The sequence below is a fragment of the Otolemur garnettii genome, unplaced genomic scaffold (genome assembly GCF_000181295.1).
Source record: "Otolemur garnettii isolate 467f Iridium unplaced genomic scaffold, OtoGar3 scaffold00061, whole genome shotgun sequence".
Taxonomy (NCBI): domain Eukaryota; kingdom Metazoa; phylum Chordata; class Mammalia; order Primates; family Galagidae; genus Otolemur; species Otolemur garnettii.
In genome coordinates, this window is record NW_003852456.1 from 3,103,853 (window position 1) to 3,116,345 (window position 12,493).

General features: G+C 47.8%; 1 protein-coding gene across 1 annotated transcript in view; it reads left to right on the forward strand.

The window, feature by feature from the left end:
* Positions 1-11,739, forward strand: part of ENPP6 (ectonucleotide pyrophosphatase/phosphodiesterase 6) — a 70,775-nt gene extending 59,036 nt beyond the window's left edge. Inside the window, exons 6-8 of the mRNA XM_003792788.2 lie at positions 1,441-1,578; positions 5,201-5,324; positions 9,716-11,739. Coding sequence (XP_003792836.1) covers positions 1,441-1,578; positions 5,201-5,324; positions 9,716-9,924 — 471 coding nt within the window. The 3' untranslated portion in view covers positions 9,925-11,739. The remainder of the gene's footprint in view (positions 1-1,440; positions 1,579-5,200; positions 5,325-9,715) is intronic.
* Positions 11,740-12,493: the final 754 nt, after the last annotated feature.

Here is a 12,493-nt window from a genome sequence, read left to right on the forward strand (position 1 = left end):
CAGGGATGCGGGGAATAGGTCCTGGGCCTCCATCCTTATGGCGGTGGGGCATTTGACTCTGGACTGTCATTGGTATCAGTGGAGGCCAGGAGCCCCCCTCTTTGAGCCAGAGAGACACCCCTCCTCGCCCCCTTCCCCACTCCCATATAGGATCTGCCCATTTGGGGGTGGAAGGCACAGTGGCCTACAATGCCACTGCCCCCAGCCTGTCCTGGTCCCCAGGAGCCACACTGTCCTTTTTCCCTCAGACTCCTGGGTCAGAAAGTACTAGAGCAAAATGTGTTCATACAGTGTCCCTATGAACTCCCTAATATGAAACCAGGAGAAAAATTTTACACATTGGCAGATTCTTGAAAAGAAGTTCTGGCTTTTTTGGCAGGGAGGATCATCTTTGCCTCCAATTTGGCACTTAGGAATGTGCAGCCCCCAGAAGCTCGGGCATCAGCTGCAGCTGAGCTGGGAAGAGCCAATCACCGCGTGATGTGTGAGTCAGGCGCTGCCAACGGCCCAAAGCAGTTGGTAGATTATTCAAAAGTAGGGGCTGTGTTTTAGCAACAGTTTGTCATGTGACGGACACAACAGTTTGTGAGAGCTATTGGGTGTCACCAGCTTTTTCACTGACACAAAAGCATTCTATAAATGCACCCTACTTGTCTTCAGAACTCTGGATTTTCTTAAGTAGGAAATCATAACGCATGGAGCCATCAGAAACCCTCTACCAAGTCATTTTTTGGAGTTGAGTTGATAAACTCATCTCACATTCAGTTACACCCAGGAATTTGGGTCAAAGTTAACATCAAGGAGTTGATTTTAATTTTAGCCATAAATATTTAAGCTGCTGATAATACTAAAAGTATGTACAACATTTACATCTTCATCATAAAATTATGGAACCCTTTCTGGAATGGCTATCAGAGTGACAAGTTTGTGAATTCATCCTAGAAAAAGTGCTTTGGGGCTGGGTATGCTGGATGATGGCTGTCATCCTAGCACTCTGGGAGATCAGGGCAGGAGGAGCCCTTGAGCTCAGGAGTTTGAGACCAGCCTCAGCAAGACCAAGACCCTGTCTCTTCTAAAAACTGAAAAAACTAGCTGGACGTGGTGGCAGGTCCTATAGTCCCAGCTACTTGGAAGGCTGAGGCAAGAGGATCACCGGAGCCCAGGAGTTTGAGGTTGCTGTGAGCTATGATGCCAAGGCACTGTACCCAAAGTACTTTGTCTCAGAAAAATAAAAATAAATTAATTTCAAGTTAAAAAATTGCTTTGAAGGGTGAACCAGGCACTGGCATAGCTTCCCAAGGGGAGTACTTCAAAGGTGACCTTAGTGATGTTTAGCAATAGGTACGTAGCACTTTTTCTAGGACAAGTTGGTGAACTTATTATCAGACTTCACATTTAAGAGACAGAGTGCCAAACCAGTCACACTTGATTTCTCCACAGGTATATAACAAGCTGAGCACCGTGGCTCACATGACCGTGTACGAGAAGGAAGCCATACCAAGCAGGTTCCACTACAAGAAAGGGAAATTTGTCTCTCCTTTGACGTTAGTGGCTGACGAAGGCTGGTTCATCACTGAGGTAAGCACAGAACATGCAACAGCTTATTCAGTACTCAGATTCCATCCCACAGTCCAAACACAAACGTTATTCAGCTTTACACGTGAGAGGCTTTTCCACTTATGCATCACTCAGCACATCTCTGCCTTCTTTGGAGAATCAAAAGCCCTGCTCCTGGGACTCTTTAGACACAACTGTGGCTGTGAACCCATAGTCCTGGTTTAGACTTCCTGGCTCCAGACCCACCGTGTTTTAACAAACACGCCTTAACTCGATTACCCAAGCTCGCAATATAGCTCAGTTTAAAGTGGAACAATTACTGTGAAGCGAAGGGATTGCTCAAGGGCAGACAAAAGCAAGCAGGGGCTCAGCGCTGCTTCATCTTTAAAAGAAATGTTTGGCAAAGGAGACTCTGTAGCTCCAGGTCCCCGGCTTGAGAACTTGATTCAGTGGACATTGTCTTGCATTTTGGGGCCAAACTTTAATTGCCTCGTGCCTGAACGACTTCACCACCTCCTTCTAGTCTGCACGGACTCCATGCACACAGGGCTCTTGTTACCAGCTTAGGATACTGGGCCGAAGTGGGAAGGCCCTGCCCCCAGGGGACTCATTGGTCATGTCATGCTTAGAATTAATTCCTAAAGGGAGCCTGGGGTATTTTAGATATACATTTGAAGGTGGGTTGCAAGCAGATCAGACCACAGGGTAAAACAGAACAGTAGGCCGAGGAAGTGTAAGCCCCAGGACTTGCAAACATTTCAGCAGAGAGAGGGCAGGTGCCAATGACCAGAAATGCTAACTAGGAAATGAGTAGGAGTTCAGGGACACAGGCCTAGGAAAAATGGGGGTTCCCACAGATACAGGACGACTGAGCCATTCCTGTGGGCTCTCAGGCAAAGAGGGGCACCTGATCAGCAGAGAACAGAGAACCCAGCAGATGGGGCCAGAAATGCCAGGGTAGGGTCCAGGGGCCAAGCCAGGCCCGTCGACAGCACACAGTGGCTTCCATGCCACGTGACTGACCATGTCTCCAGGAGGGTCCCTCATGCTCTCTTCTCTACAAACCAAAATGCTTCTTTTCACTTTTCAGAGTGTGATGATCACCTGGACTGAGGTCAGATTAGGTCCCCACACTGTCATTCACAGTGGTTTCCTCAGGGCCTTGCACTGAACAACAAGCCAACGAGTAGGTTCCCTTGAGTATGTGCCTTGTCATTATTTTATTTTATTTTTCCTTGAGTGCCTGGGTAGAGTGCTGTAGTGTCATAGCTCACAGCAACCTCAAACTTCTGGGCTCAAGCCATCCTCCTGCCTCAGACTCCCAAACAGCTGGGATTACATGCACCCATCACGCTTGGCTAGTTTCTCTATTTTCAGTAAAGATGGGGTCTCACTCTTGCTCTGGCTGGTGTTGAACTCCTGAGTTCAAGGGATCCTCCTGCCCCTATCTCCCAGAATGCTGGGATTACAGGCGTAAGCCACTGTGCCTGTCCTTTGCCTTGTCATTTTAAGAAAAACTAGTGGGGCAGTGCCTGTGGCTCAGGGAGTAGGGCATCAGCCCCAAGAGTGGCGGGTTTGAACAAGGCCCTGGCCAAACTGCAACCAAAAAAATAGCCTGGTGTTGTGGTAGGCGCCTGTAGTCCCAGCTACTCAGGAGGCTGAGCAAGAGAATCGCCTAAGCCCAAGAGCTGGAGGTTGCTATGAGCTGTGACACCACATCACTCTACCGAGGGAGATAAAGTGAGACTCTGTCTCTAAAAAAAAGAAAGAAAGAAAAACTAGTGGATTAACATATGACCAGACAGACCCCAAATTACCCCTGGGCTGAGTTTTCACCGTTGTATAAATGTGTTTATTGTAGAATTCAGAGTGTAATTTTATAATCAGGACCTTGGTCTGCATCTCCCTTTGTCCTGTTTGCGTGTTGGGGGCAAACAGGGGTCCTAACGTGGGGTCCTAACGGGTTAACAGCAAACATGCTCTACCTGGCGCTTCGGGATTCACTGCCTCCCAGACTGTGAAAGGGAGAAGCAACACATTCAATTAGCCGAGGAAGCTAAATTGGGAGGTGCTGTGACCGTCACCACAGTCAGATAAAGAACAGAAAGAAAAAGGTAGAGACTCAGTTGTTAAGGAAGCATTCCCACGGAAAACACAAGCCACAGCTAGACAAGGGGGTCGAGGGGTGGTAGAAATTCAGGAAACAGAGAGATTTGGAAAGCAGCAATGAGAGGGGGCGATTTATGGGGTGAGACGGGATGGGTGTGCAATGCAATATGACAGCTAAATGAGCACATCAGGGCTCAGCCCTTACAGCCAGCGCCATCTGCAGACCAGACCACAGCCACTCACTGAGCACCTAGTAGGGCCAGGAACTTCGCAGGGGTCACCATCCTCATCTTCAGCAAGGAGACCAAAGTTCAGAGAAGTGAAGCAGCCAGCCAGGATCGCATAGCCAGAAAGCGGCCACTGGAATTCACCCCACACTGACCCAGTTCCAAAGCTGCTTCGGTGCTTTGCCTCTGGCCACACTGAGTGAGAAAGCAAGGGCCTAGGGGGCACCTCAATGGCCAGTGCCGGCTGCAGTGCTGTGGTGACCTCTGGCTGTGGGCAGTGGATGGTGCACAAGGACTGGGTGGCAGACAACCCCAGGCCTGTGTGGTCAACTGCTCTGTGCCATAGTCCCTTCAACTACAGAATGAGGGAAATAATCACCGTGAGAGCTTTTTTTTTTAGAAAGAGTCTCACTCTGTCACCCAGGCTGGAGTGCCGTGGTGTCATAGCTCCCAGCAACCTCAAACTCTTGGATTCAAGAGATCCTCTTGCCTCAAACTCCTGAATAGCTGGGACTACAGGTGCCTATGACACCTGGCTAGATTTCTATTTTTAGTAGAGACAGGGTTTTGCTCTTATTCAGGCTGGTCTCAAACTCCTGAGCCAAGGGATCCTCCCACCTCAGCCTCCCAGAATGCTGGTATTACAGGTGTAGCCACCTCACTTGGCCACAATTGCAGTTTTATTATAAAAGGTGCGGCTTAGGAAGAGCTACAGGAAAGATATGCACAGAGCAAAGTTTGGGAGGGGAGGACGCAGAGCTCCTGGTCTCCAGAAGCTCCTTTCTGTGGATGTCCCAGTGTAGGTACCTATAAGCTCGGTCTCCAGAGGCTCTCCTATCCCCTAGGTTGGCTCCTCTGGTAACCAGCCCCACCCTGAAGCTACCTGGCCCCCAGCCGCACTGCATGGCTCATCTCAGTAGCCTCAACTCAGGGTGGGACAAAGGAGCTTATTATGTATGCAAGACACTTGACCACTCAGCAAACTCCACAGGTTTTGGGGGCTCTAGATCAGGACTCTGGCACAAAGACCAAACACATATTTATCACACCACCGATACACTTGAATAGCCCTCGGTCACTAACATGGTTCTCCAGCTGCTTATGAGACACAATTCAGCTCTTCTGAATAGGGCTCTGCTGCCCAGGACCCAATATGATTGGAGGAGAGGGCGGGGCAGCAGACGCTGGGTCCCCCCAATCAGGGGCACCGGGGAGGATGTCCCACAGTGGGTGGCTGTCTGCAGCAGACGCCCACTCAGCGCCACTGTCCAGGCGCAGTGTCATGTAACTGCCTTGCCTGATTTCAGGATCGGGAGATGCTTCCATTTTGGATGAACAGCACTGGCAAGCAGGAAGGCTGGCAGCGCGGGTGGCACGGGTATGACAACGAGCTCATGGATATGCGTGGCATTTTCCTGGCCTTCGGACCTGGTAGGTGACGAAATGATCAAATGCTCTCAGCCCACCATTTCCAGGGAGGTGTCTCTAGCAGGGACTAACAGTGCCAGTGACAGACCCACCTTTATGAACCAACCCGAGCAAGCCCAGCCGAGCCCATGAGGCATCTCTGGCTGGCTTCCTTTCAAATGCTGCTTTGGTTTTGGCAAATATGACCAAAAACTTTTTCCTTATAAATTTTCAATCCTGAGTACAGTGGAGAAAATGCATTCCACATGTTTGTGATTCCTTTTTTTTTTACTTAATTCATCAAAACGTTATTGCACAGCTATCTGATGTCCGGGCTGCCGACAGCTGTGAGACTTGAAGTTGATGTGATCGCTTCTCAGGGTCTACAGCACACACTCCAAGAGGCCCTTTCTGTTCAGGGCCAACCAGAAGTGAGGACATGCTCAAGGGCAGGCTGAGGAATGACCTTGACCCTGACTCTGAGCCAGGATGATTAGACGTATCTTGGATGAAAGCAAATTTGCTTTGCCCCCTACCTTTTTGGAAACAGAGTTTTGCTCTGTCATGCAGGCTGGAGTGCCATGGTGTCAGCCTAGCTTACAGCAACCTCAAACTCCTGGGCTCAAGTGATCCTCCTGCTACAGCCTCCTGACTAATATTTCTATTTCTCTTGCTGATCTTGAACTCCTGAGCTCAAGTGATCGTCCCACCTTGGCCTCTCAGAGAGCTAGGATTATAGACATGAGCTACTGTGTCTGGCCCCCAACCCAAATTTTAAATAAAGTACCCAAAGCTGTGTTAACTTCAAGTTAAATTCCAGGGGGAGATTTCATCCCCAAGCAGAGCGCTTCATTGCAGGTTCCTTTAAAACTAAAAAGCGTTGGTCTTTTATGAACAGAAAGACAACCCCTGATGCAAATGGACAGGGCTAATTGCAAAATGTTCCCAGGCAGATAAGAGTGTTGAGAGCCTCCCATTTCTGGCTCCAATTCTCATGAAAGATTAAACAGCTTTACCCACTGACTGTTTACTGAGAAGAACATTTAGGAGCAAGCCCTTAAATAATGACCGAGCTGCACTTTGAGATAAAGGTTCATGCCTCCTGAACCTTGCATAGATTGGACACAAGACATAATTGCAGCTGCCCGGAGATGGCCTTAGAAGTCAGTAAGTCTGGTCCAGCAACAAGCAAGGAAAATAATTCTGGAAGAAAGCCTCTCTCTGGTTAATCCTAGCTTCTAATTTCAACAACCAAATCTTGCCCTAGAGAACTCTTGCACTGGAAATGAGACAGCAGGGCTGTGATTTAGTGAGCTGCCTATAGCCAGCCTTGCTCAGAAAGCAGCTCAGGGCGCCGGGCACTGCGTGGGCCTGCAAAGACTTTTCTCTTTAGGAGACACATTTTCAATATTAAAAAAAAAGTAAACCCGTGAAAATAACTTGGATTTGCAGGCTAGGTTTACAATGCCATATTGAGCTACTGAAGCTTGTCCGGGTCCTCCCTGGTTGGAGCAGGCATTGTTTTGCTATTCAGGAATTTTCTAGGAGATTTCATTGCAGCCTGGATCATCTCTGCATTGAGCCCAAAGTCCCATCCTGTGCAGAACAGGAAGCCATGAACTACAGGGTGTGGGAAAGAAAATCCAATTTTCCTTCCTGCTCCCATATCCAGTATTTGGTTTTATCCTTTCAATGTAGAAAGATAACATTTTCTGACCCTCTTGTCAGAAGAGCATGATCTTGGTAAAGTGTTGAGGAAGCAGATTTTTGAACGGCTTCTTTTATTATTATTAAATCATAGCTGTGTACATTAATACTATCATGGAGTACAGTGTACTGTTTCTATATACAATTTGAAATACTTTCATCAAACTGGTTAACATAGCCTTCATGTCATTTTCTTAGTTATTGTGTTAAGACATTTATATTCTACATTTAGAGAGATTCACATGTACCCTTATAGGATGAACTATAGGCGTGATCCCACCAATCACCCTCCCTCCACCCATCCTCCCCCCTCCCCTCCCTCTCCCCTTTCCCCATATTCTTGGGCTAAAATTGGGTTAAAGTTTTCCTATGAAAGTTATAAATTAGTTTCATAGTAAGGCTGAGTACATTGGATACTTTTTCTTCCATTCTTGAGATACTTCACTAAGAAGAATATTTTCCAGCTTGAAAGGCTTCTTATTGGTCACCACCTCACATGCCCTCCTACTCACACACAGGACAAGGACACAGCCACCAGTGTGACAGTGGGACTGTCACATCCAGGGCATCTGACCATAAAGTCAGAAGGAGGCTGGACACCATGGCTCACACCTGTAATCCCAGCACCTGTGAGGCCAAGGTGGGAGGATCCCTTGAGCTCAGGAGTTTGAGACCAGCCTGAGTAAGAGTGAGACTCCATCTCTACTAAAAATAGAAAAACTAGCTAGGTATGGTGGGGGGCACCTGTAGTCCCAGCTACTTGGGAGGCTGAGGCAGGAGGATCACTTGAGCCCAGGAGATTGAGGTTACTGTGAGATAGGCTGAGGCCAGGGCACTCTAGCCTGGGTGACAGAGTGAGAATCTGTCTCCAAATAAAATTACAAAAAAATCAGAAGGAGCAAAACTTGTCACTTGGGAAGTTGCTCTAGATCTAACGTACTGTGTAGCAGAGTTTTCTGTACATACAGGGAGTCCCCGAGTTATAAACATCTGACTTACATATGACTTTCACTTATGAATGGAAGCTATTACAGTAATAGGTAAAATGCAGCTGCTCTAACTTACATACAAATTTGACTTAAGAACGAACCTACAGAACCTATCTCACTCACGACTCGGGGATTGCTTGTAACTTTTTTCTAATTTGCTATTCTAGCATCTGATCATTTCAGCGAAGCAATTTAAAGATTTTTTCCTAAGATAGAAAACTTGGCTTTACCGCCTCCAAACTACTCTTTTCCTTTAAAAATCTCAGGTGAACCAAAAGCACACGTGTAGGCCTTCATCACAGATAAAACCTCCTTTCTAAATTCAACCTTAGTGTGGTCCTAGGTATTTTGTTGGAAGGTCTGGTTTGGAACCTAAAAGTGAAGTTGCTTATGAATATCCCCAAAGTCTTCTATTTACTATTGAAAAGGACAAGTGCTTTGAATTTAGCATCTTATTTGCCTCTTATGGAGAAAATGTATTCGATTAAAATCCCTTCAAGAACATACAGTCACTTTCAGTGCCCCTTACTCTGCCTCAAGTGGCCAGCCCGTCCTGCTTGTCCCACAACCGCACAGGTTCAGTGCTGACTCTGGCAGGGTCACCATATTCTCCTCCATCAGGTCACCCAGGGTCCTCACTCGTATCCCTTCTTTCAGTACCAGTTTGCTTATTTTCCACATGGTTAATTTATCTGTCAGTGAATGGCTCCCCAGGAATGTTCCATTGACCTTCCTAACGCATTTAGGAAGCTATTGTCACTGCTGCTGTGAACTAGCTGGCCCCCAAGGAAACTGCACGGTTCACATACCATTAAGACCTGTGGGCTCGGTGCCTGTGGCTCAAGTGGCTAAAGCGCCAGTCACATACACCTAAGGTGGCAGGTTGAATCCAGCCCGGGCCCGCCAAACAACAATGATGGCTGCAACCAAAAAATAGCCAGGCGTTGTGGCGGGCGCCTGTGGTCCCGGCTACTTGGGAGGCAGAGGCAGGAGACTCACTTGAGCCCAGGAGTTGGAGGGTGCTGTGAGCTGTGATGCCATGGCACTCTACCCAGGGGGACGGCTTGAGGCTCTGTCTCAAAAAAAAAAAAAAAAAAAGACCTGTGACATGAAAGTGGCGTAACCATCTTTGAGTCTGGAGAGGTCTCTGCAGTAGAATTTGGCACCCTGTATGGATTGTTCTGGAAGATGAGCAGACCATAATCTGGTTAAGGGGAGCCCAGTAAGACAGTGTGTGACCAGCAGCACCCCAGCCCTGCAGTCACGGGCGGCTTCAGAGGGCCTTTCTGAACAGGAAGGCCTGTTTTCACAAAGAGACCAAGGCTATACACAAAATCTCTTTGCTGACTTACCTTTAAAGCAGCTCATCTTTTACTTTCCATAGGAATAGAAAGCTATTCCCTACAAAACATAACACGGAGTCTTCCAGGTGCAATACCAAGTTTGCGACCACTAGGCCACACCTCCTGGGTGGAGCCGATTTCCCAGCCCCCACTAGGCCACACCTCCTGGGTGGAGCCGATTTCCCAGCCCCCACTAGGCCACACCTCCTGGGTGGAGCCGATTTCCCAGCCCCCACTAGGCCACACCTCCTGGGTGGAGCCGATTTCCCAGCCCCTAGTTCACAGCAGCCTGAATGCAATTCCTCCACCTTGTGGCTCAGCACCCGCTGTGCTCAGCTGGAGGCTCCAATGGCTTGTGTTTGCTTTTCTATTTCAGATTTCAAGTCCAACTTCAGAGCCGCTCCGATCAGGTCGGTGGACGTCTACAATGTCATGTGCCATGTGGCAGGCATTGCCCCCCTACCCAACAACGGGTCCTGGTCCCGGGTGCTGTGCATGCTGAAGGGCCCGGCCAGCGACGCCCCGCCAGGCCTACCGAGCAGCTGCTGCGTGCTGGCCCTGATTCTGCTCCTACTGTTTGCATAACTGAGCACTGCTTGTCCCAAAACACTGTCAGAAAGTCTGCCTCCAAAGTGGAATGATTTTCATTTTCTGTGTGAATAATAGCTTAATTAACACAATCAAGGCCATAAAAATCAAAAATACATTATTTTTGGATGATTCCATGCATAAAAGTCCCCACTTCTTTAAGAAAAAACATTGTTTTTCCCAGAAGGAGGAAAAATCCTAGCCTTTCATTTGTTCAGCTAATTTTTCCCTTTCTTTTCATATAGTTACTCAGGATGAACTGTCTGAGCAGAGGCCTGCTCCTGCAGCAGCCTCCCTGAGAGGACGTTGCATGGTCATTCTGGGCCCCTCTCTGTCCTGCCTTGTACAAAGTGGCCCTCAGGCCTCATACCTGTTCCCTGTCCACTCTCAGGAGCAGTCCTCAGGGTCTGTGGCCATAATCTTGGACTGTGAGAGCAAAAGTTACTGTTTGTTTCTGATCCAGATTGTGGAATTTTTTTCACCGCATACAAAGTCCCAGAAAGGATGTTATCTTAGCATGAATCACCACCAATCAAACAAAAAAAAATCATTAAGCATTGAAGAATTCATAAAACAAGGAGAATGAAAGATGTGGGTCCCCCTCCCAAAGTCTGAGTGTACAGAAGCCTCCAATGGACGCGGCCTTCACCTTGCATGGTACACCACGGTCCAAAGCATGCGGACAGATGGATAACTTGTTTGCCCGCCCGCCCATCTGCCTGTGTGGGGTGTCCCCAGCCAGTGCCACACTTTGGCTCTGGAATCAGGGACATCTGACATGTCATTACAGGCCCAGAAAGGGGTGTCTCACTGATGGGAATATGGATGTGGCAGCAGGCTCTCAGGTCCTTGCTTGGAACGGTGATACATTAAACACTGGTTTTACACACCGGTAGTCCTGAGGCAAGGCCTGCTGAACCATGGCTGAGTCTTCCAGTGACACAGAATTCCTAAAAAATGGTGCTGGGTGGTGGGAACCGGGTCTTGGTTCTAACTAACCAGGCATTTTTGATGATCAGGAAAAAAGTCTGGTCACTATGCCACCTCAGAGACCCAAGTTCTTTAGAAACCCTTGAGGAGAAGCACTGAGCCTGCGTTGGAATAGTTGAGTTTAGTCACCTAAGTCTGCTGTGAGAGGATTCGTACAACAAGGGACAACTGCAATTTCAGGTGACAAGCCATCTATACCAGATGTTCATAAAGTTTGTGTGCAACTTACTACATTAACCTATTCTAAATTGCACAGAGACTTTAGGGGCACCCTGTATACATGTTTCCTGCTGTTGCCCTGAAGACAAGTCCACCCTACATGAGGCACAGCCCCAAGTGAGATTTTTTGTCAGGAAAAGGCAACACCCCAGGTCTCCTCAGATGATGAAGACTTTATGTCGTGTTTTACCTTCAAAAAATGATTCAGCAGTGACAACAAAGGATCACTGCTTACCAATACTGAATTTACCTGCTCAAAAGAGTTCTAAGGACTTATGTAATGTGTTTTTAAGGCTCCAGAAAACCGTCGAATCAGTTGGAAAGAAGGCAAATCAGCCTTTGTTATTGGGCTGAAAGCAAATCAGTACTTTCAAAACATGGGCAGTAGTTGTTGAAAAAGACATCTATTGCTCAAAGTTTCTTTTTCCTTGAAGGATAGTGTCCCAGTAAGTCTGGTGGGGTCCACTTTTCCTCCCTTGTGAGGGATGAATCCCTGAGAGATAGCCAAGTGATTACATTAAAAGTGAATCAGCAAAATCAAATCCAGAGGGCGCTAACTCTTGATTTCTCTCTCTCTTCTTTCTTTCTTTCTTTGATTCAGAGTTTCACTCTGTCATCCTGGATAGAGTGCTGAGGCATCGTAGCTCACAGCAACTGCAAACTCTTGGACTCAAGTGATCCTCTTGCCTCAGTCTCCCAACTAGCTGGGACCAGAGGCACCCACCACCACACCCAGCTAGTTTTTCTACTTTTAGTAGAAACGGGATCTCACTCTTGATCAGGCTAGTCTTGAACTCCCTGAGCTCAAGTGATCCTACCTCAGTCTGGGAGTGCTGGGATTAAAGGTGTGAGCCACCCAATCTGGCCTATCTGTCTGTCTGTCTTTCTTTCTTTCTTTCTCTCTTTCTCTCTTTCTTTCTTTTTTGAGACAGGGTCTCACTATGTCACCCTTGGTAGAGTGCCATGGCATCACAGCTCACAGCAACCTCAAACTCTTGGGCATAAATGATTCCCTTGCCTCAGCCTCCCAAGTAGCAGGGACTATAGGTGCCCGTCATCTTTCTTTCTTTTTAAAGACTCACTCTGTCACCCATGCTGGAGAGCAGTGGCATGATCACAGATCACTGCAGCCTTAAACTGCTGGGCTTAAGTGATCCTCCCACCTCAGCCTCCTGAGTGGCTGGGACTATGGGCACATGCCACCATATTTTTTAAGAGATGGGATCTTGCTATGTCTCCCAGGCTGGTCTCAAATCCTGGCCTCGGCTTCCCAAGGTGTCAGGATTATAGGTGGGAACCACCTCACCCAGACTTGCACAGTTTTGCATTTGATTTTTCTGCCATTTTCCTCCTTCAC